Here is a 24334-nt window from a genome sequence, read left to right as displayed (position 1 = left end):
ATTTTAAGAATTAAAACAGTGTGGGAAGCTCTCTGTTGGAGGAGGAAAGGCAGGATATAAGTATCTGGAGTAAATAAATATGTCTCCCATACAGGTCTGCCTCCTGCCTGAGATAATGCAAATAGAAGAGATTAGGGTTTGGTTCTTGTAGTATCTTGTATGCACATATTGGGAGAAGTTCATATGTACTAGAAATCAAGTGATGTCATTTTGCTACAGTTTGCCACTAAATACACTTTTCAAGCCCTCCTCCTTACAGAAAGCTTCTTAAAGACTAGTTCTCCTGTTGTAGCCTTATCTAACCTCCTACTTTTCACCTGAGGGTAAGCACATATGACATGAGCTTCTGTCAAACCAGTGAATGTCAGGTAATGTCTGTTGCTGTATATTGTCAGTGAACAAATGCAACATGATGTGATCTACTGTATGTGTGTTACCCTCTTTCTTGTCCAGTGGAATGTAATCTGGGAAGTGCTGCTAAGGGCAGAAAAATGTCAAAACTTCATGAGTAGTTTTAGGGAAATCATGTTTGTGAGCACAATACTGTACTTCTTCCCAAGCATACATCTGAGTTGCCGGTTCTTGTGTGAACGAACTCCATGGCAGAATTAATACCAGCAGTCCATTTCAACTGGTTTCTATGTTATACCTTTCTGCAGCTTTCATAAATTCAGTTTTGGATCATCCCCACCTAGAATCTCCATGGGCCAGTTTTGTCTCCGATAAAATGCATTAATACTGGCACAATAATGTGCCATGCTAGTGACACATGCACTCCACCCCCTGCCCATCACTCCAGTTTCCTTATTTGTCTGTGTTGAATTATGGTATGACTCCTTGTTTTGAGCTCACTTTCTTTCTTTGATACATGAAAGTCACCAAAGCTGAGACAGGGGCTAATTCTAATTATGATACATTTGATGCCATGCCCTGAAACCTTTGCATTCTTGAGGAAACTGTCTATATCCTGGAAGAGTACCCAAGGCACCCTTTTTCATAAAATGCAGTTTTTCTTCAGCCACTAGCTATATTTCCATTTTGATCTTGCCATGCAAGCACACTACACAGTCTCTACGTGTAATGAATACATTGCATGGAGTAAGCACTTTTGAAGGTTTTGTTCTCTCATCTGTTATGTGATGGTAGGAACATGCATCATTAGTGGTTGTTAATATTAGCATGAAGATTCTTTGTGTGCCAAGGCATCCTGGTTAGATTGCTGAAATCAATCAGACGGCTGAGCACTTCCCAGGAACCTTTCAGCAGTTAGACATGCATCATCTGTGATACTGGAAGCAGGTTTCATTCAAATCTTTCGACTCTTCGATTCATTGACTGGCATTTCAGTTGCAAGCATACTTCCATTAGCGGCTGAATGGAGTCTGGTATGTGTGTACATGCTTTTTTATTTTTTTGGCTTTGCTGCTCTGCACTGTGTGTGCGAGGCTCAAGATTCAATTTGGGAAAATTTCTGATTGGAGAATAAAAATTTTATCAGTCTCACTATGTCGAGCTGCACATGCTGAGCACAGCAGCAGGGGAGCTGCAGTAAAGGAGACAAGGAATGAACTGGGAGCAGCATAAGATGAGAGCCGGGTGGAAGCAAATGGAAATATGGGGGGGGGGGAGCAAAAAAAAATATACAGTGAAAGGAGATAGTCAGTGGGAAAGATGGAGAAATATACAGTCAGCAGAGATGACAGGCCAGAGAGATGGCCTGATGGGAAAAGGAGGGTGCCCCATGTCAGCAACTCATAAATGGTAAAAGTGTAGCTGGAATATGAAGGTTTTAGTGTTTTATTTTTAACATGGATTAAAATTAATCAGCTTCATGAACTCCTACTTTGGCATAGCAGCACAAAACCAAGACTACATCTGATTGTAAGATGAGAGACTAGCGACTCTTAGAACCCTGTGCCATGCAGTTCAGTATTGGAACTTTAGTAAATAGATAAGTTTAATTCAAGGCCATATAGAAAATAAGTGACTGTGACTGCAATCCTATCTATGCAACTCAATCCTATCCTGGGCAGGTCCAGAGTGTGCAGCGGCACTCATACGGACTCCGCTGCATGCGATTGGCTAGCCAAGTACCAGACAGCGACAGAGAGGCAAGTAAAAAGCTTTTTAACTTTCCTGCTCTGATGCTGGCTTGTACCAAACAGGCCTATTTGGATCTGTGCCTGCTCTTTGGTTGGCATAAATCTGAGTTGGTCTAAGGGCGTGTTTCGAGCCCAGGCCAGAAGCATAGGATATTGGCTTCACAGCTGCCACTGATGTCCACCCCCAGTCTGCTCTTGTCACATCCCTGATCCCTACCCTGATCCTGCCTAGAATACCTCATAGTGCCTATTCCACTAACTTACCTGCTCCATGGGGGTTCCAGCAGTTGTTGGTGTGCTCCTGTGTTCACCAACTAATTGTGCTGTCACTCCCAGCCCATGTGCCATCGCAAATAGGATTGTGCTGACACTTATCTGGGACTAAGGGCGTAATCCTATCCTGCGCTTGAACAGGCAAACCAAGAGGCTTGCACTGTATCCAGCGCAGAATAGGAGCCCAAAGTGGCTCAACCAGAGGTAAGGGGAAACTTTTCCCCTTACCTCTTGGTAAGGTAACCTGGCCCCTATGGATCTCCTCGGACTCGCACCACCTCCTGAGGTAGCACAAGTCTGAGGAGAGCGGAGCGGCTTGAAGCTGCTTCAGGTTCCTCAGGAACAGGGGTTGGGATACGGCATAAACTGCTGGATCACAGCCCCGCCTCCCACTCCCTCCCCGCTCGCCCTGGGGCCACCCACCCTCTCCCATCCCGGAACACCATCCGCCCTTCCTCCCGCTTCTTCCCCACCCAACCCAGAGTCTTGCGAGCCCGGCCAATGCAGCACTCACTCCCTCCGTCGGTGTGGAGGCTTATTCCAGCCTCTGCAGGCCAGCGCACCTCTGCACACCAGCCTTGCTGACTCCTGAGGGTCCCTTCTGGGCCGGTGCAAGGGACTTGTGCTGGCCCAACATGCAGCTAGGATTGCGCTACATGTCCTATGGAACTCAATGGGGCTTACTTCTGAGTAGACATACATAGGATCGTGCTGTTTTATACAGTGTAGTAGAGCTGGTATTGGTAAGCTGTCCAAACAGTAGACACATTTTGTACCTATGCTACCTTGACTGGAACTTGTTCCTCTCCTACACTTTTGACCAAAGTGCTTATTAACCCAAGTTGTTCAGTCTTCAGTCTCGGAAGACTATGGTATCGCGCTCTGGATGGTAGTTCTGGCACAGCGTCTAGTGTGGCTGAAAAGGCCAATTCGGGAGTGACAATCCCTTCCGCATTGGGACTCTGTCGTCTCCAGCAGAAGCCAAAGACAAATTCTACGATGACCTGGCCACCACTATCAAGAAGATCCCTGTAAAAGAGCTATTGTTCATCCTCGGCGATTTCAATGCTAGAGTTGGTGCTGATAACAGTTCGTGGCCCACTTGCTTAGGTCAGTTCGGCACTGGGAAGATGAACGAAAATGGCCAACGCCTGCTAGAGTTTTGCTGTCATCACGGTATCTGTGTTATTAACCCAATACACTGTTGTCTTCGATGGCTCCACATCAGACCCTTTTGACATCCGAAGTGGAGTGAAGCAGGGCTGTGTTCTTGCACCAACCTTGTTTGGGATTTTCTTTGCTGTCCTGCTGAAGCAGGCCTTTGGAACTGCAACAGAAGGCATCTATCTCCGGACCAGATCAGACGGAAAGCTCTTCAACCTCTCCAGACTGAGAGCAAAATCCAAAGTCCAGCTGAAATGTCTGCGTGACTTCCTCTTTGCCGACGATGCAGCTGTCACTACCCACTCTGCCAAAGATCTCCAGCAGCTCATGGATCGTTTTAGCAAGGCCTGCCAAGATTTTGGACTGACAATCAGCCTGAAGAAAACACAGGTCATGGTTCAGGATGTGGACTCACCTCCCTGCATTACAATCTCTGAGCATGAACTGGAGGTTGTCCATGACTTTGTGTACCTTGGCTCAACGATCTCCGACACTCATTCTCTCGATACTGAGCTAAACAAGCGCATCGGTAAAGCAGCTACCACGTTTTCCAGACTCACAAAGAGAGTCTGGTCCAACAAGAAGCTGACGGAACATACCAAGATCCAGGTCTACAGAGCTTGCGTCCTGAGTACACTTCTGTACTGCAGCGAGTCATGGACTCTTCGCTCACAATAGGAGAGGAAACTGAGCGCTTTCCACATGCGCTGCCTCCGACGCATCCTCGGCATCACCTGGCAGGACAAAGTTCCAAACAACACAGTCCTGGAACGTGCTGGAATCCCTAGCATGTATTCACTGCTGAAACAGAGACGCCTGCGTTGGCTTGGTCATGTCGTGAGAATGGATGATGGCCGGATCCCAAAGGATCTCCTCTATGGAGAACTCGTGCAAGGAAAGCGCCCTACAGGTAGACCACAGCTGCGATACAAGGACATCTGCAAGAGGGATCTGAAGGCCTTAGGGATGGACCTCAACAAGTGGGAAACCCTGGCCTCTGAGCGGCCCGCTTGGAGGCAGGCTGTGCAGCATGGCCTTTCCCAGTTTGAAGAGACGCTTTGCCAACAGTCTGAGGCTAAGAGGCAAAGAAGGAAGGCCCATAGCCAGGGAGACAGACCAGGGACAGACTGCACTTGCTCCCGGTGTGGAAGGGATTGTCACTCCCGGATTGGCCTTTTCAGCCACACTAGACGCTGTGCCAGAACCACCTTTCAGAGCGCGATACCATAGTCTTTCGAGACTGAAGGTTGCCAATACAACCCAATACAACACATACCTCAGAATGCCAGGTGCAAGGAAGTGGTAACAGGATGCAGGTATCTTGCTATCTCGTGTGCTCCCTGGGGCATCTGGTGGGCCACAGTGAGATACAGGAAGCTGGACTAGATGGGCCTTTGGCCTGATCCAGTGGGTCTCTTCTTATGTTCTTATACAATGTACATTGCCCGCTGAGCAAGGGTGTCCACTTTGATTGTAGCAACATTTCCCAGCCCTTTGAATTATTACAGGACTTCTTTGCCATGCTGTAGCAGAGCTGGGAGCTAGTATGATGTAGTGGGCAGAGTGTAGGGTTTCATTATGGAAAATCACACACCAAATCCCCACTTGCCTATGAAGATTACTGGGTGGCCCTGAGCAAGTCACTGTTAGCTCAGCTCAACTTCACACATGGTTGCTGCGAGCATTAAAGTAGATAGTCCCATGTAGTCTGGGGTGGCAACAAATGTGACAAGCAAACAAATCACCCTGTTGTGCAGATAGCCTCAGTTTCTTCTTAGACTTTGGAATCTCTCTGATCTTTAAAGCTCTTGTAGCAGCAGCATTAGATATAAAATTATAATAGTCACAAACTAGTATGATGATTACCCATGAATCTGAGAGAGGGGTTTAAGTACTACTCCTGTCATGGGACAGGAGCAGTACTTAAACCCCCTCGCCCAGATCGATATGTAATCATCTGTCTCGTAAGCCACGCTGACTCACAGTGGCTTTTCCTCTTAAACACGATTTTTCTAACTCTTTTTGGTTTGATTGGCTTGACTGGTACTGACTATTGGAAGGCTATAAGGTGTCAAAATGTGCTAGAATTATATGTAAAACTTGGGGGCACAATGTCTCTGGGTGATGATCGGAAGGGGAGCCATGTGAATATGGTGCAGCAAAAATAACAAAAGCATTCTGTGGCATCTGAAAGATGAGTTCATTTCTGAGTTTTTGTAGGTGACTTACTCCCCATCAGATTTAGGGCCTATCCAACTTTTTGGTGCCGATGCAGCCCTGAGGTAAAGGTACAAATGCCTCCATGACTGCCCCTCCTTGCTGCAGGATTCAGCACACATTCCTTTGCCATGGCTGTATCAGTGCTGGAAAGTTGGATAGGATTCAACCTTTAGCCACTATATCAGACATAGTAGGCTCAAAGTCTCAGAAGCTCCCAGTATAGTACATTTACTGGTCTTTCAGAATTCCATGTTGATGTATTCACAGTTATCCCTGTAGAAAAGCTGCAAAAGAATAGAGTCAAGGTGGATGGTTGACTGACTCCAGAGGGTGGATGATGGTGCCTAAAGAAGTCTTGCTCTACATGCAACATTAACTTATTCAGGAATCAAGATGTGCAGTTTTCATCTTGTTCACAAATTTAAGTGTAATAGCACTTTCTCTTCTGTGTTATGCATTCAAAGGATGAGCACAGAGATGCCCACAAATGACAAGTCAACCAAGCTGCACAGCTTGGCAAACATATAAAGTAATGAATATAGAATAGCATATTGCAAAACAAAACAACAATAGACAAAAAGCAATTTTCCTGACTTCTCCTTTCAAGCAAATTATATTACTCTTTGACTTGGCAGAACATCAAAATGTCTGCATGGACAACCTCTACACTCTTCCTCATATTCTGTGACTTGATTTGCAGGAGAGAGGTAATCTAATATTTTTCAATTTTGTTTGATTTTGTTCAAAACAAAAAGGAGTAAATGCTTTTTCCCTCCTCTCCTTCAACTGGGCATGCAATCAATTTTAGGCAGAAAGAGCTGTCAGCAATTGTAGGTGACAAAATATGTTGTGCCCTGATGGAGCTGTGGTGCCAAAGAGATTCCAATATATTTAAGGATTTGCTATAATTAATAAATCATTATTTTTATTAAAATAATGCCTTATATGTGCATGGCACTTTACTCAGTGAAAAAACCCCATAATATGCCTTCTTAATTCTCGATCAGGCCAGTGATACAAAGCAGCTATACATTCTGTTTCTACCTGCAGTGGTAGGCAAAGCACACAACACACCAAATCCAAATGAAAAGCTTTGCCAGTAAACAAGCTCAGACATGACTCAAGGGGATGGGTAAGAGATTGGCCACCACATAAATCCCTATCCCTCCCTTCCTGTCAGACAACTATGGGAAGTGGCACCAATGAAGTTGACAACAAACTGGATGGAGTTCCTTCCAGTTGTGAACTCTTTCTTACCATGCAGGTTCTTAGGAAGACTCTCCTTGAAAGGGAATATGTGCCCCTTCATGAATCTGCCTTCCCATGTTTGAACCCCAGGTTTCTCTGGCTTGAACCTGACCTGTTGCAAAAGTGAAATGTATCATGAGCCAAGAAATGCCTGATTTGAAGATGGCCAAATCCACATGCTCTTGGAAGCCAATCGGGGAGTCCGGGGAAAAAAGATTTTCTCTTAGTCCTGTTAACTGCCATCCAGCTAGGCAACTCACACTCACCTGTAGCACAAAAGCAGCCATAAGAATCTAAGAAAAACCCTACTGATATTAGGAGTGTATTGTAAGTGAATCTAGAAGTAGATCATAGCAATCATGACTAATAGACACTGATAAACCTGTCCTCCAGGAATTAATCCAACCCCCTTTTAAAGATATCCAAGCTAGAAACCATCACCACTCCTGTGGCAACAAATTCAATTAATTGTGCATTTTGAGAGGTACACATTTCAATCATCCTAAGTCTCCTGCAAATCAGTCTTATTGAATGACCTTGGTTTCTAATATTGTAAGAAAGGGAGAAAAACGTCTCTGTATCCAGTGTGTATAATTTTATGTCTCCATCAGCCCCCCGTCCCAATTGTCTCTTTTCCAGGCTAAAAAGCCCCAGAGGTGGTGGTCTTTCCTCATAAGAACAACACTCTGGACCAGATGTAGAAAAAAATCCAGACATGTATATCTTGTTCAACAGGCAGGGATGAATAATGTAGCTAACTAACCCTGTTATATCTGGTTCCAGAGAATTAGCTCAGGAAGAGAAATTTTTCTATTTGTAGTGTTTGTGAGATTACAGAATTGTTTAATGGAACTCAGAGCTGGTTATCTTAATGATCAGATAAGGAAGAATTCCGTAGCAAAGAACATTATTTGCTCTGTAAATGGGAATTGTATTTAAAATATTATTTCAATGGCCGTTCAAGATATGGAGATAGAAGGAATTCCAAAGTTAATTGGCAAAAGACAAATAGCAGGATAGTATTTTGGTTCCTTGTCTCTATGATTTGGAATTCAAATTCCATGCCTAAAGACTGTTGAAGCTCTCTTTTAGAGTGTTAAGAGTGCTACATTTTCTACAGATCAGAATTTAAGGGTGTTTTCATCTCATGTCAGTGATGAATAAATGTACAGAATATCAGTTCTGCTTGAAGGATTGTTGCTCCTGTTCACATTTGCTTTGCACAGCAGACTATATATGACCAGGTTGACAGGTTCTTTGCTGTTCTATCTGTGCTGTGTATCCCTCAAATGATGTCATCTCAGATTTAAATGTGGCAAGCAGCTATTTAGGAAAGTGACTAAAATGCTTACCTGTGAATTTTCTGCCAGGGTTATGTTCACAGATTTCTCTTGCCCTACCTGTTCCTAATGCTGACCTTGTAATTGTACTTTGAGAGAATAGCACGCAAATATGGGTGTCTTGTAGCTAGAGCCAGTCATTGATTTGCTGTCAGAGAAGATAATGAAGGCCAAGGCTCTTGTCACAAAGTTACATTGTTGGTTGTATACATCTTCCTCTCACTTTACCTCTTTGTTTCTCATTTTTATTCTGCATCTTCTTTTTGTCTGTCTTTCCTTCTTGATCTGATCCCATTTTAAATGTGCATACTTCTATCTGGATTTGATGGTGTAGAACACTCTGCCATTTTAGTAACAATCTCTTTGATGTTTTACTGAAATTCACCCCAGGCCTATGAACCAGAATGGTAATCATACACTATGCAGAAGTTTTAAACATTTTACATCAAATGTAAGACTTTGTACTTATTAAGTTCCATATCTTGTATCAATGGGTCTTTCCTCACCAGTGGGTCATGACCCAATTTTGGGTGCTTCACTAAACTGACAGGTCAGATTAGGCTGTATGCATCAAGGGTTAAACAAACTACTACTTGGGGGGAGCACTGCTGATAGCCACACCCCTTGGCATTTATAAATCAGGCAGCAGCCTCTAGGGCCTCTACAAAGTTTGAGAACTACTGTTGTATCCTAATGCAAAACACTTGCACTTGTCCATCTCCTGACAATACTGGTTTAACATGGCTTGTGGTGGCACCATAGCAATGAGATCACAGTTGGCTTGGCAATCACTGTTGAAACACTTATATGCCAGCACAACAAAACTTTCGTTGGCTTACATGTCACTGAAATACTCCAAACCATCATGTGTCAGCCTGATTCAAAAGGTGGAGCAATCATGGAAAACAGATCTACTCTCATGTGACAAAAACAAGGGTGGAGGAAGTGAAACTCCTTAAGGGAGGGCTGTGGATTCAGGGATCTCTTCACCTTGAGTGTGCTTGCGCCAGCCTAACTAATGGTTAGGATTGTATCCTTAGGCAAATTGTGCCCCTTGTAGCTCTCAAAAAGCAGTACCTAAGGGAGCCATCACAGAAGACGGGTAGTCTCTCCTTGGCTTCTTGCAGTTTGAGCAGTAATGCTGTGTGAATCTTACCTTTGTGCTCTCCTGCTGGATGTATTTTGGCATTTTTAAAAACAAAGATTTAAGCATTCCAATAAATTTAACGATAGACTGTTGATTGTGAATAGAGGGGTGTGCAAGCAGCTATGTCTGTAGCAGAGTGCTGGAAAATCACAGAAGCTGATGCATGGTCTGATGACCTTAAGAGAGAATGCCATTGTCAGGTGGATAAGGAATGAACAATAGTAACAAAATTGCCACATCATTTTCAAAGAATAATCTCATTAACTCCTGCAGTCTTCTCTCTGTCCAAACTGATGATGGCATCATTATCCTTTCCTTTCTTCCTGAAGTTCTGTATCACTGGCTATAATGGAAGAATAATGCAACTCTTCTTTTGTGTGTTCCTAACTTTTTGTGAAGGGCTTTGTGGGCATTGTGTGAGTCTGTAAGTCTGGAGTCATCATCTAGCAAGCATTTCCTTCCATTAAAGAGAGTCATTTCAAGGCTGTACAAATCACATGTGCTTGAAATTCCATCAGGCGCTGAAGGCGGAGTCACAAATGTTCCTTTGCAAATGAATTTCCAGCGAATAGTGCACATCAATTAACCTATTTTAAATTGTGAGGAATCGGAAACGATAGTCATTTTCCTTGCTCTGTAATAAGCTTTTAATCTAGACTCATGAGAGGATGAAAAAGCTCTAATTACTTAGCTTGGAAAGGAAAGAAAGGGAAAGGTTTTGAGATGAGTTCCCTGAGATACAGAATTTTGCAAACATGTATTGCATATCTAGACTGTGCCAGCCCTTTACACTTTTTAATAGGATGAAAGCACATGGGTTGCTCAAGGAAATGAATGATGGGTGCATTTAGAACAAAATAAGTGTCTTCCCAAAGTAAAGAACCTGCTGGTAATATTGATTGCCACTTGGGATTATCAAGACAAATATACACTACAGCTTCTTTTCAAAAAGTAAAGTCAAAGTATTTACTTGCTATAGAGATCCCCTCCCAAAAAAGATATAGTATTTCAGGAATATTTAAGGGAACCTGGTTCTCAGGGATGTGTTGATCCCTGGTTGCAATGTAGATAGTGCACACTGAAAATTAGATCCTATTCTAATTATTGCTTTTATGTGCTGCTGTTTTTTATGCTCGCACGTTTTATATTTTGATGTGTTGTTGATACTTTTATGACATTTGGGGTCCAATCCTATCCAGCTTTCTAGCACTGATGTAACTGCGCCAATAGGGTATGCACTGCATCCTGCAGTGGGAAGGGGGTCACATAGGCTCCCTCTATATAAAGGAGCATTTGTTCCCTTATGCCAGGGCTGCATTGGTGTTGGATAAGATTGGACTCTTAGTGCTACTGACTCTTGGTGTTTTTATCAGTTTTATTGCTGCATTCTTTTTCGTTGATGGTTTTTATGTTGTATATTTTTTATTTTGTGTAAGCCGCCTTGGGCACCCACATTAGTGGAGGAAAGGTGGGCTAAAAATATGTTAAATAAATGTGCATCACTGTCCACAGCCTTAGTCTCTGCCATGTCACTCAGAGGGATAGGACCTTCCTTGCCATCACACTTGTTTTTGGTTAGTCTTACAAAGAAATTGGCAACACAATCCTAACGTGCGCTAGATCAGGCAGGCTGGTGGGCCTGTGCTGTATCCAGCGCAAGTTTCAGGCTGTCTGAGGCTTGGCCCAAGGCAAGGGGAAACATTTTGCCTTACCCTGGCAAGAGCAGCAGCAGCCCCAATGGGGCTACTTGGACCTGCACCACCAAAATCAGTGGTGCAAATCCGAGCAGCCCAAGACTACCCTGGGCTGCCTGGGAATGGGGCTAGGATCTGGCATAAGTGCCAGATCCTGGCCATGCTTCCCACTCCCTGCCCGCCCACCCCCAGGAACACCCTCAGATTGCACTCTCCCACCCTGAAAAGTGCTGGTAACTTCATAGTTTGTTAACTTCATAGGGGAGCTACGAAGAGGAATGGAAGCATGTTGTAGCTCCCAGCCCACTCTCATTCAAATCTCTCAGTTCTGCATGTCGTACAAATTCCTCCAAGAAGGTCGTCCAGCACATGTACCTACACAGAGAATGTTCCAATAATTTAGCAACTTTATTATAGAAAATAACACTAAACAGCAATTTTACATGTCAGCTTTAAAGCTTGTGAAAAGCAACTAAGCACATGCATAAGACCAGTACATAAATCAACTCAATAAAACAGCTTTGTAAATATTTATGTACTCAGTGCTCTCAGTTTCACGCTTGCTTCCTCTGCTCCACCTCTTAAATTTCCTTTCTCTTTAGTTTATGGCTGTGAGTGGTTTTGGTTGTCTGCCTGGCATTGCTTAATTACTTGCTGCTTCCTCTGCTATCATGTACCACAATCCTAAATCTTCAAAGTCTTTGATTACCTGTGGAATTGGATGCCATTATTAAACAAATCTCCAGAACTTTTGGGGGAGTTTCACGGGAATCTGTGGGACAAATTTATGGCTTCAATAGCAGTAGCCTAGTGGATCCAGCAGCCAGGCAAACTGGGCAGAGGTTCAGTCAGCACTGCTGGTGAATGAGTCCATGCTTTGTTGCCTTCTCTTCTTCACTACATTCCTTGGAATAGCCACTGCAATTTCCGGCACCTTCTTGCTCAGCCAGCTGGCGGGGCTGGCCTTAGAAGATGTGGGCCCAATTGGAAACATTTTTTTGTAGGGCCCCAGGTTCACACCCAAGGTCTGTAGAATCTTAGAGATATAAATAAAATTTATTATAAACTTTATATCTCTATGGTGGAATGGAAAGCAATCAAAATGTACACTTAAAAATGAAATAAATTTTAATGCTATAATTAACATATGTAATTCAAGTATAGTTTTAAAAATTCAAAATATAAACAGTATAAACAAATGCTACTGATTTTTTAAGAATTCAGAAGAAAATTAAAATTGCTGCTCTCTATAAAACCTGCAATGTGGTATTGTGTGTATTTGACAAGAATAGATTACCCTAGTGCGGGGAGCCCTTAGTCATGGGGCCCAATTGGGAGCAATTGGTCCAACTGGCTTAAATCCGGTCCTGCCAGCTGGTCAAACATTTGAGAAAAGTTAAAGGTGAGCCTCTGTAAACAACCAGTCTCCCATTCTCCTGCACCACATTTGTGACTAAAACAGATGTATAGTAAAATCCTTATTACCATTCTGTCTAAGCTACTGTGGAACAAGAAAGCTCACCTTAGGGGTAGTTGTTCTTCTGTACGGGTTGGGTGTTGTGAAGGGAATTGAGAAGGCATTCAGAAGGCACCACCACATTTCACCTCCATGGCTAGTGTATCTCGTTTCTAGACCAGTATTTTTCAAACTGTGGGTTTGAAACCCACCCACTAGGTGGGTCGTGAGCCAATTTCAGATAGGTTCCCATTCATTTCAATATTTTATTTTTAACATATTACACTTGATGCCACCATGGTATGTGACTGCATTTGGGGAAATGTTACAGATCTGTTCTTTTAACAGGCTATTGTATATATGATAGTAAATGGGACTTACGCCTGGGTAAGTGTGGGTAAGGTTGCAGCCTAGGATTGTTAAAACTATTCCTGCTTGATGACGTCACTTCTGGTCATGACATCACTTCCAGTGGGTCTTAACAGATTCTCATTCTAAAAAGTAGGTCCCAGTGCTAAAAGTGTAAGAACCACTGTCTAGACCAGAGGTGTCCAAACATTTTGGCAGGAGGGCCACACCATCTCTTGGACACTGTATCTGGGGCCAGGGGGGAAAGAATTAATTTACATTTCAAATTTAATAAATTCATTTATGTAAATTTATTCAGAGGTAGAACTTATATGAATGAATGAAAGTCTTGCAGTAACTCAAGGCCTATAAAAGACCTTGCACAAAGCAAGGCCGACCTTTGCTTTGCTGCCGCTGCTGCATCACAGACATAAAACAGCAAGTAGTGGAGGGAGCCCTCGCCCCACAGCTCAGGTGAGAGGTTGAACAGTTGTCCTCACACTGAGAGCAGTTGTGTTGGGCCAGCACAGGCTCCAGCAAATCTCTGGAGGTCCAGAGGCTCTTTGGAGACTGGGGGCCCCCCAATGGGCTGGATTGGGACCCCCCCCCGTGGGCCACAAGTGGTCCCCGGGTTTGGGCACCCCTGGTCTAGACCATGAAATTAGATAGGGAATTAAACATAATTGAAGACTCAGGAGGTCTGAATTCAAACCTCACTGCTGCTGAGGAGTCAACAGAGAGATTTCCAGCAGGTCACTGTTCTTCAATCCCAGCTCTCTCTCTCTCTCTCTCAAATGGGAATTAATAGTTACTTTGTTGTTAATTAATAGTAGTTACCCTGTTGTTCTGACAGTAAATACAATAAAGATGATAAAGAGCTGTGCCTGGAATTTAAAGTACACATAATAAAGAGGAGGAGAAGATGAAGAGAATATGTTGTTGTTGCTGATCATCTAGCATAGGGTGGTACCTGCACCTGAAAAGTCATCTGAACATAATATTGGCTTTAGTGTGGGACAGGGAAGGCAGTGGGTAGGGGATAAAAGCAGCACACTGTGGCCTAGTTCTCTATGAGGTGTTATAATTGTGTCTGAGTTGCACTGCTTCAGGCTGCAGGTAGAGTTTGTAAGACTGAAGGAATGCTGCCCCAGTTCAAAAAAAAAAGTCATCTATATAGAAAACTAGATAACAGGGAGACATCTGGTCCACCCTTCTTCTTGAGATGCTAGTTTCGTATGTCAGCGAATTTTTCCATAGAATTTTTCATAGAGAAGCATTCAGCTTTGTGATCCCTAAACCGTAAAATGAAATAGTACTGCCCAGACACAATTGCCCATGTTAATGAAGGCAATAATACTGGACAAGTTGACAGGAAGTTACATGATTGACTCTCCCACAGGGTGTTTTTTTTTTTTAATGCCAAATGCACATGGGGGTGGGAGAGGGCAGATTGACCTAGACCAGTGGCATAGCTAGTGAACGTGTAACCCAGCACAAAGCTCAAAATGATGCCCCAGAAGTGATGTCACAACTAGAAGTGACATCATGCCCTGGCTCTTTAAAAAGTGCAAATTGGGGGGGGAACCTGCCTCCTACCCCAGCAGTTCACCACCCACTTGATCTGCCACCTCCCCCCAGCCAGTGGCCTAGCTAAGGCATCTATCTGTTACCTGGGATCAAAGAAAATTTTGTAGCACAACAACATTTTATTTTTCACATTTTTAGACCGTCCTTCCTCTAAAGAGCTCAGGGTGGTGTACACAGCAGCTCCCCTCCTTTTGTCCTCACCTTATTAACACCTTATTGGTTCCATGCTGTATCATGATAACATCTCAATGGCTCTCAGAACAATCAGTCTCATAAGTTAGTTTTGAGTTAAAGAAATCCACTTTTTGTTCTTAAGGCAGTTGTTTTCATTTTCTGGTTAATTGGTCATAACTTTTGGTAGAATACAGATATTCCAATGAGGTTTGTTTCATTGCATTCTGCATTAAATTACCTTTCCAATGATATATAACATGATGGTAGTATTCTCACATACCAAGATTTTCACAATTTTGACCACTAGTGTCAAGCTTAGCTTGTTGCCCCCCTAAAGCTTGTTGCGCAGTGTGACTGCTACCCCCTGCACCCCTTAGCTACACCACTGACCTAGACCATAGCACTAGGGAAAGAGAGTTAACCATTTCCCACATGCCAGTTTTCTACTTGAATCTCCTCTTCCAAAGCTATTTGTCCCACAAGGCAAAGTGTATACGGACCCTGAGAAAAAAACCTGCATCTCTATTCATTTTTCACTGAGCACATGGGACAGAAGTAGGGGTGGATGATGATGTCATAATAACAATACCCTTCCCACTGTTCCCAAAATATTGACGCTATGCCTAATGATCAAAATATTCCCTCATGCTTTCTGTAAGCTGTGAAAAGAGGCTACAGTGGACGTACCATGTTGGATAGGAGTGACAGAGTCTAAGCAGGGAGTGGGCGGGTTAGTTGCCACTTGTTTTTGACAGAGGCTGGGTGATTTTTGACTTCTACATGATAACGGATAAAATTCAACAGATGCAGCTTCATGGAGTATCAGATCCATCTCCATAAAGTATGAGTCTCTGTTGAGACAAAAGTGGAAACTCTTGCTGAGTTTTGTGTGCTTGTTCAGCATGTAGATCATTTATTAATTTAACCAATAATTACTCCATCTCTCCTGATGGAAGTCACCCTAAACTCCCTAAAGAAAGTTACTTTCCAAGGTGGCTTGCACAGCTGGAATTGCTTTGGCTTCTTGCCTGCTTCTGTGACTCATCTGAAGTTACTTGGATGTGGGCATGCAGCTAGCAACTGCCATTGAGAAATGGTTGCACTTCAGTCTTATAGCAGTCTTCTCAAACTAGGGTGTTAAGACACCCCAGCCAGAGGACCTTGGCCTCTACCCCTTTACGGGGCAGGGACAGGGGAGGCAGCAACATGATCCCCAGGATCGTGTCGCAGGGATTGGCATTTACTTACCAGTCCCTGCCGCAGCCTCCCGGGGGTGCGGGGAGCCCTGCGTGACCCTCCATAGGGCTCCCCGAAGTTTAAAAAGTGGTAGTGGTGCGATCACACTCTACTTCCGGTTTTGCAGAGAGCAATTGCATCACTGCCTCCCCTCTGTCCCTGCAAGGACTTACTGCGGCTCAAACTCTTCCAGAGACTGCTGCCTTATAGCAAAGGGTTGATACCATCTAACTGGAATTTGTCTGAGCTTCTTCCTGCTGCTACAGCTAACTTAAAATTGTTTATGTCCTTAATGGTGTGAGGAACTGCCAAGAAGAATTGATTAATGTTTGATCAGATGTACAGGGTGAACAAAAAGTAGGTGGACAGTAAATAAATGCAATATAATATAACAAACACTATAGTTATAATGAACACCATCATTATAGTATAACCCTAACACAAACCCTGTTCCACGTACTGTCCACCTACTTTTGGTTCACGCTATATTATTCTCCGTTGCTGAATGACACTGCTCCTGAATAGTTTAGACTACTGTACAAATCTTGTGACTAGAGAGCAACTGCCTTTAAAACACTGACATTTTCAGTATATATTGCAAGTAATTAGCAACACCAGGACATTACATGTGTTCCTTCTGCTACAAACAAGCTGCCTATTTCAGTCATCCTCTCTGTGTGTGTGTCAATCAGTACTAATCATGGTGAGTTAATAGGGAGTACTGGCCCCATCAAATTAGCGTAAAGGAAAGCTAAAATGCTTGCCATGCTTCCTCTATTCTGTATATGTTTTAAAACTGTTGCTAAAAATAAATGTGAGCAAATGTTTCCTTCTGAAAGCTGACCCACAATGAAATACTGTAACCAGAGGTGTTACCTGGCCTATTGCTAAAATTAGGGACTTTCCTTGTTTTTGTTTTTAAAACAAAAAGCATCTTAAAAAATGGTCAAAGATAACTTGGTGGTGGTGGTGGTTTTGTTACTAATGTACCAAGCACTGCTGAGCTTGTTGAGTGCTCAACATGTTCAGGAAGCAGGGAAGGGTCCTGGCTCAGTGATTGTACACCTCCATTGGTGCAGAAGGTCTCAAGTTCAATCCTCTGCGTCATCTCCAGTCCTGTTGACTGAAATCTTTGGGAGCCCCTCATGGCTAGCTGAGACAGTACTGAGCTAGATGGATGAATGGTCTGAAAGGAGAAGACAGCACCCCGTGCTCACACATACATGCATTCATTGTCTCCTTACAATAGATTTCTAATGTTGTCTGGTGTTTTTACTTCCCACTACTATAACTGGGGAGGCTGAAAGAACTGGCCTACCAAAGGCTACCAAGTGAGGCCATGGCTGAGGAGTGATGCATACAGGTGATCTTGCAACTCACACTTAGCAGCTATGGTACATGTTGGCTTGCTTAGGTCTGACCTTTTTTGCTTTGCAAACTTGAAACTTCAGATGTTTTGTGGCCAGATTTTGTGTTTTGCCAGATTCCCAATCCAAGCTTTACCTAGAGAACCTATGCTCACTTTAAGCTCTCCTTTGTTCCCCAGCAATGGCCCTATTTTTGCACTGCAGTACTGCTGGACCCCACCACCAGGGTAGCTCGCCTGTTCAATCTTTAGAGGTCCTCCTTCTTCCCATCACCTGACAGCAGCTTCTCCAGCCACTACAGCAACACCTTGGTCCTCAGCAGATCTTGGGCAAGGCAGCCACACACTAATCTCCATTGTCTCTAGCAGTCTCCCAAGTCCATTCACCCATCTGTCCTTTAGTCAGTTAATTCATCAGCCATTAGTTCCTCAGCCCATTAACCCATGCATCCAATCCTTCTTTCCTCCTCTTACTACCCACCAAACTCTCCCTTCATTAGGTGCTGCTTCTATCCCTGTAATGACCTGGCTGCAGCTGTGCAGCACACCCACTGCAATCTAAGACCTTGGTGTTAACCCCATGCTTGCCTACCAGAGTAAGGGGCCACTGTTGACACCACACTCTACCTCCTCGAGGGATCTTGCACATTTCCATTACAGTAGGAAAGTGTAACCCAAATCAAAGCCCTCAATATGTCTCCTCCAGGAATTCTGCAGCCAGGCCTTGATGCTGTTTTGCTATTCTCTGTGAAATAATGGGGACTTGGGCTCCACTCTGGAAATTGTTTGATGCTCCTGAGCCTGAGAGCCCATTTAACATGAAGCACAATCAGCGCCATTGTATTGTCTCGTTGTGGTGGGTGAATTAGTCCCACCCTGTCACTTTCTAACAGGATAATGTAAAAGCCATTCTATAGAGATAGAAAATAATAATTTGTTAATTTCCCCTCAATACTTCACACTCCTCCACAGAGCTGCTAATTTTCTCTGAATGCCTTATTAAAATTCACAATGGCTGTGCAGACCCACCCTAATAGCTCTCTGCTGAGAGCTGTGGAGCTGTGAAGGTGAAAACTGACACTACTGTGGTTTTTCTCCCCTTTGTGTTTCCAGGTTCTATTATCCTGGCTTCCATCCTTTGAAGGCTCTGCAGATGATGAGAGTGGCCAAATTGCAGTACAGCCAAGACATGTTTCCTCAGGCTCTGGAAACCCTGAAGCAGGTCAGTTTTGCCCACCCTGCATTGCCATTTTCCCATCTAACCCCCCCTCCCTAACTGCTGTAATCCTCTCAAGCATTTCCATCACTTTCCTAGCTTACCTTAAATGCCACCCACCAGTTCCTTCCCCCTCCCCTTTTTGATCTACACCAGCTCCTTAAGCAAGAGCTGCCAAGGGAGAGGATGGGTCACTGCTGCTCACACAGTTTCCAGGCTCACTTCCATTAATATCAGTTGTTCGTAATTACTGTTCAGTAACTGGGAGGCATCATTAATCACCCCCTAACCTTGAATGGCAAATAGCTATTAGGAATGAAAGACTTTTTAGCACTCTGTCCCATTCCTCACCCTCCTTCTTGAATGTTGATTATGTCCTGCATCTAGTTGAATGGGGAAGAAAGGAGAAGGAGCAGGTAAAACAAATTTATATGTTTAGTCATTGGAAGTAACTTGTCTTTTCTGTGTGAAACTTGTCTGCAATATAATTGTGCTGAAATTCACCCATTCAGGACCCATTTTTGGGCCAGGGTCTGGACACAAATTGAAAAATCAAAATCTGGAATGGATGAGTTGATGTCAATCAGAACTGTTATCTATAATCTGTGTGTTTTTTCCCCCATAAATATTGTCATGACATCATTATTTTACTATAACATCTGATTTTCAACTGGCAATCCAAGCTGGAAAATAAGCCTTTGTTTTAAAATTCTGTCCTTTGGAATCAGACTTGGTGCTTTCTGGCAGATTTTAATATGAAACATCTTGTAAAAGTTAATGCGAATAGAAGACAGAAGTGCATTCTGTACTGTCAGTCTCGCAAAGGGAATTGTAATTGAATCAAACACAAAATGGATTTAAGGGAACAGAAGATCAGAGAACTGAAGAGTTTATGTTACGAAAGAGCTTACCAAGGTTCCTTCTTTGTAGTGTTGTTATTTGCCAGCAGATTCGGGATGTAAATATGTCTGAAGTGCTCAAGTGTTCTTGATGTGGGGGACAGGGTTGTTTGCTCGAGTTCTTTTTATTTATTTTTAATAATTTGAGTTTTATGAATGGTATGTGTTTTTTAACGTCTGTTAAACCCAGTACCCTCAAAAAAATCCTCTTTATAGAATACTAAAATACAATATGGAATTAAAATTACCTTCCCAAACTTGAACTTTAGAAGATGGACCAAATGAGAATATTAACAGTGCTTCTGGAAAATGGGAAGGCTTTGCTTTAGTGAGTCTCCATTTTTGTGGGTCATCCACCTATTGTGCTTTATGGTATGCAGATGCCCTGGTTCTACATGAATGCTGTGCTATGGCACATAAGCTCAACGGCCTGTCAGTCTTACACCCATTTCAGTGTGCTGCTACCTTATTCCGAGTCTCTCATGTATTTGTGATAGATTTGCAAAGTACCTCATGTTTGTCAATATCCATATATAGCAGAATCTCAGGAACAGTAGAGCATTATGGCAGGTCCCTTATGTACAGCATCAACTGATTCCTTCAGGAGTAAGGGATTAGGGTTGCCTGCAAATATACTCGGGTATAGTGTGCCTGTGCCCAGATATACATTTGGGTGGAAAAGACTGTACCTGAGTTCTTTTTGCAGATCAACAAATCTGTTTGCATTGTAAAGGTACATAGATGTACTCAGATATAGTTCAACGGTTCCCTAGTAGATCTTAACAGTAAAGGAGAATTGTTGTTACCCAAGTTTGTCTGTCTGGGACCACTAACTGTAGAGGATCCAGCATGATAGTTGCCCTCAAACCCAAATCCTAAAGTGCTCCACTTACAAGCCTTTCATAAGCCAGTGGTTGGGTTTGACCCACCCTTTTGGGATCACTGTTGTAAAACATATTGGGCTATGTTTGATGCTAATGGGCAAGGAGGGTGTTCCGTGTGCCAAAATCATGAGGACCCCTGAAGTATCTTTGAAAATACTGGCATAACTCAAGTTGATTTCTGGAATCAGAACCAGTTTCTGAATTATTATTGATTCTGAACTTGAATTTTCTGCTTTAGAGAGTGGAAGATTTTCATGACTTCCACTTCTTAACTTTTCCACATATTGTTCTGTTCCTTGATTGTGAACACATAGCCTGCCTATGTGAACCGCCTTGAATAAAGTCAGAGGAGTAATCTGATGACCAGAAAGGTGGTATATAAATACCAGTATTATTATTATTGTGTGTATGTGCATTTTCAAACCAGTTCATTTCACCCGAGGAAGAACATGGAGGAACCTGAAGCAAGTGAGAAGCAACTGTTGAAAGTACTTTTCTAGCATCAAGTCTGAAGAGTGTGACCTGTTTATCATATGTTCCAGCTATCCCTATTTTTGCCTTAGAGTAATATCTTGTTAAAATTTTGCTAGTCTGAGTTGCTAGAGTTCTCATCAGTCTTCAGGATGTAGATCCCCACCCAGGATTTCTCAAGATTCAAACAGATCCAGCTATGCTATCCCATGCCCTGGTTACGTCAAGATAGGATTTTTGTAATGTACTACTCTTATAAAGTGTTTGGAAATCTCGATATCTGCTAAAGCCACCCCCACATGAATTGTGTGTGTGTGTGTGTGAACTGTTAGGTCAGTCTTGTGACACACACAAAGTATCACACTGGAGTACAGCTTAAATGCTTTCCCATGTTTTGAAAGACAACAACAAAACTCCCTAAAACAACTCCCTACATAGAGAAAGCTAGCATTTCAGGTGGCATAGATCTAGCCTACAAGTACCATTCCACATGGTATATACAAATTGGTTCTAAGTGAATCCAAGTTGATTAGGGTACATTAAATTATCTGCTACAAAAATTGAATTGTCATCTTTATTCCTGGCATATATCTCATTTCCAGTTATCCTGTACTGTGTAAACAAGGCAACATATCACAAAGCACATGATGCTGAACCCTTTCAAGCTGTGCTTAGTTTGAATTGGTTCTTTCCAGCTTGTCCTGTGCATCATTAACTGCATGTATGATCATAGTAAAATGAGTGTGGCTTTCTAGGCATTTGTCCTTCCTTTGCCTTCTCTGACAGGCATTCATTTTCATCAAGCAACAAAGGAGAAACAGAAATGATTTCCCCAATAGCCTGACCTTCACTTTGTACCACATCAGCGTGATGGAGTTTGCTTCCTCCTTTCATCATGACTGAGTAGTGCAGCAGCATATTTGCATAGTGTTACATCGGTCTCTGATGTAAGGGACCCTCCGATCCCAATGCAAATCAGACTCAAATGAATATGTTGGATTTTCATTTGCATTCAAAGGCACTTTCATACCAATCATCTAATGAGGCTTTGTGTTCCTGGGCGAGAAACTGTTCCACTTATGGTACCAGGCCCTGTGCTGTGTTTGTGCCCCAGGGATAGTTTTTCATAAGAAAATTGCTTCGATAATGAAAACCTATTGGTTTGTTTTACAGACCAATTTTGTTTTACAACAAAATATAGTTGTTGGTCTACATGTTTACCTTCATTACCTGGAAGAAAATGGAAACCACTTTTCTGTTGTGGCTTCTTCATGCCACCATTGTAATATTTAGCACTGCACATATGAGGAAAGATGATGACATCAGGATGTGCGTGAGCTCTACTAAACGTTGTGAAGGAGAAGATAGGAACTAGATGTCCAGCTGCTGCTGTTGGTAGTGGCCACGTGCTTAATGTCTAGTTTGACATGTTTGGGCTTTTGAAATAGTATTTTTTTTCTATGTGTCTTTCTGATATTGGATTTCCTGTGGCTAGTCCCCAGCCAAGCCATGATTCCCTTCATTCCTTGGATATTGAACATGCCCTGTAGCCTGAGTTTCTGACCCCCAAATCTACCATTCCCCATGTGCGTAATGCATGAACAAAGAAACTGCAGGGAGCTCAACAAGAATGCTACTGCTCCTAGCATTTTGCTTATGAATGAAGAAAAGATCTAGCTGTATTTTAAACCATGCAGCAGAATAAAAGCAGGAGCCTGATCAGATTCCACATGAGTACCAATTAGCCAGTGAACAATGCTTTCCTAGAAAGCTGTGTGGTCAGTTTTCATTGGAAGATAGCAGAAAGTGTAATGGGGCCAAGCATGCTTCCCCAGTGTGAAGTTCCCCAGTGGGGCACCACTGCAAAGAAGGGGCTACTCTGCGCGGTCACTTCTTCCTTTCACAGAGGACAGGGCATGACCAGATGAAGGCTGAAGTGGCACAGAGGTTTCCAAAGCCAGAAATGGCAAAGTGTCAAAAAGGAATATTCCAGACAAAAGCAGAACAGGCGTATTAGAAAGAATGATGCATTACTTGACTGTCTTCTCCTCCTTCCTCCAGGCTTATGATATTATGAAAGTGACCCATGGAGCAGAGCACAGCCTTATGCAAGACTTGATAGTGCTTAAGGAAGAATGTGAGGCTGGCTTGAATTTAGTATGAAGATGATCTGTGAAACTTAAAAACATTGCTTTCCCGGTGTAGAAGACACAGAAGAAATCATAGACTACCTGTGTGGCATTAAAACCTCCATATGTGAGACGCGGTTCCCAAGAGTACACCTAGAAAAAGTTCTGTTTGAGCTGGTAGATAATCTTGATGTTTGATTTCTGTTAATTCTCCTGGAAAACTGCTAGCCAATTCTCACCATTTATATTCACACATATTTGTAACTTCCTTTGTTGTCATCTAACCTCCTTGAATCATAAAACTGCCTTGTATCAATTCAGAGTCCTGTAGTTGATTCAACTGTCTGGCAACAGGTTCCTGGGTTTGGGACAGAGAGGCTTCCTAGTCCTCCTACCAGAGTACCATAAACCGGACAGTCTAAGGCAGTGGTTCCCAAACTTATGGAGTCACAGTGTCACTGCAGCCTCTTCCTGCCTCAACAGGATGTCAAAATCTAGTGAGATCCAAGATGGTGGCACCCAAAACTCATGAGAGCTGACAAGATCATAGATGGCAGCACCAGAAAGAACAGGTAAGAGATGCCCCTAAAGCAGGGCTTCTCAAACTAGGGCCTTGTAACACCCCAGACTGAGGGCCCTAGCTTCTGCCCCCTTAAGGGGCGGGGCAGGGGAAGGCAGCACGATCCTGGGGATCATGTCGCTAAGGGGGCGTAGGGGCAGCAGCAATCCCTGCAGCAGTCTTCCAGGAGTGCGCAGGGCTCCCCAGCTTTAAGAAAGTGAAAGCGGAGTGAGCATGCTCCACTTCTGGTTTTGCAAAGGCGGGGCATGATAGCTCCGCTTTCACTTTCTAAGCTTCGGGGAGCCCTGCGGACAGTCATGCAGGGCTCCTCACACCCCTGGGAGACTGCAGCAGGGACTGGTAAGAAAATGCCAGTCCCTGCAGCTCCATTAGCGACGCAATCTTTCACCCCTGCTGCCTTCCCCACTCCCACGCAATACCTTACTGTGGTCCGCAGCCCCAAAGTGTTGTGAGACACACTTTATTGAAGGATTCAGAACAAGTTTGGTACAGAACTGGGACTGGAATCTTAGATTCCAACACTCTGAAATCATTGCTAAAAATTGTAGTATAACACTAGTAATCTGGAGACAGATGGAATATCAGTTCCTCCGACAACTACTAGACCATGTACTGTCTGTCTCTCCCCACACCCTTTCCTCCTCCTTGGCAGAGTGTTTCAGCATGACAGGGTGAAATAAGCCAAATTAAGAGACCCCTTCAGCTCCTTGTCACCAAAAGGACAAAAGTGTTATTTTGAAGTGTGAAGTCTTGCCACTGAGCAAGATGTTGGCTAATACTGTTGCCTTTAATTTTTCACC

General features: G+C 43.3%; 1 protein-coding gene across 2 annotated transcripts in view; it reads left to right on the top strand.

Annotated features, from left to right (window-relative positions):
• Positions 1–23256, top strand: part of SMYD3 (SET and MYND domain containing 3) — a 429466-nt gene extending 406210 nt beyond the window's left edge. For both annotated transcript variants that reach the window (XM_066611503.1, XM_066611504.1), the window contains 2 exons: positions 18469–18577; positions 22887–23256. In XM_066611503.1, coding sequence (XP_066467600.1) covers positions 18469–18577; positions 22887–22988 — 211 coding nt within the window. In that variant the 3' untranslated portion in view covers positions 22989–23256. The remainder of the gene's footprint in view (positions 1–18468; positions 18578–22886) is intronic.
• The last annotated feature ends 1078 nt before the right edge of the window (positions 23257–24334 follow it).

Source organism: Tiliqua scincoides, chromosome 1, assembly GCF_035046505.1.
Source record: "Tiliqua scincoides isolate rTilSci1 chromosome 1, rTilSci1.hap2, whole genome shotgun sequence".
NCBI lineage: Eukaryota > Metazoa > Chordata > Lepidosauria > Squamata > Scincidae > Tiliqua > Tiliqua scincoides.
This window is presented reverse-complemented; position numbering and strand designations above follow the sequence as displayed.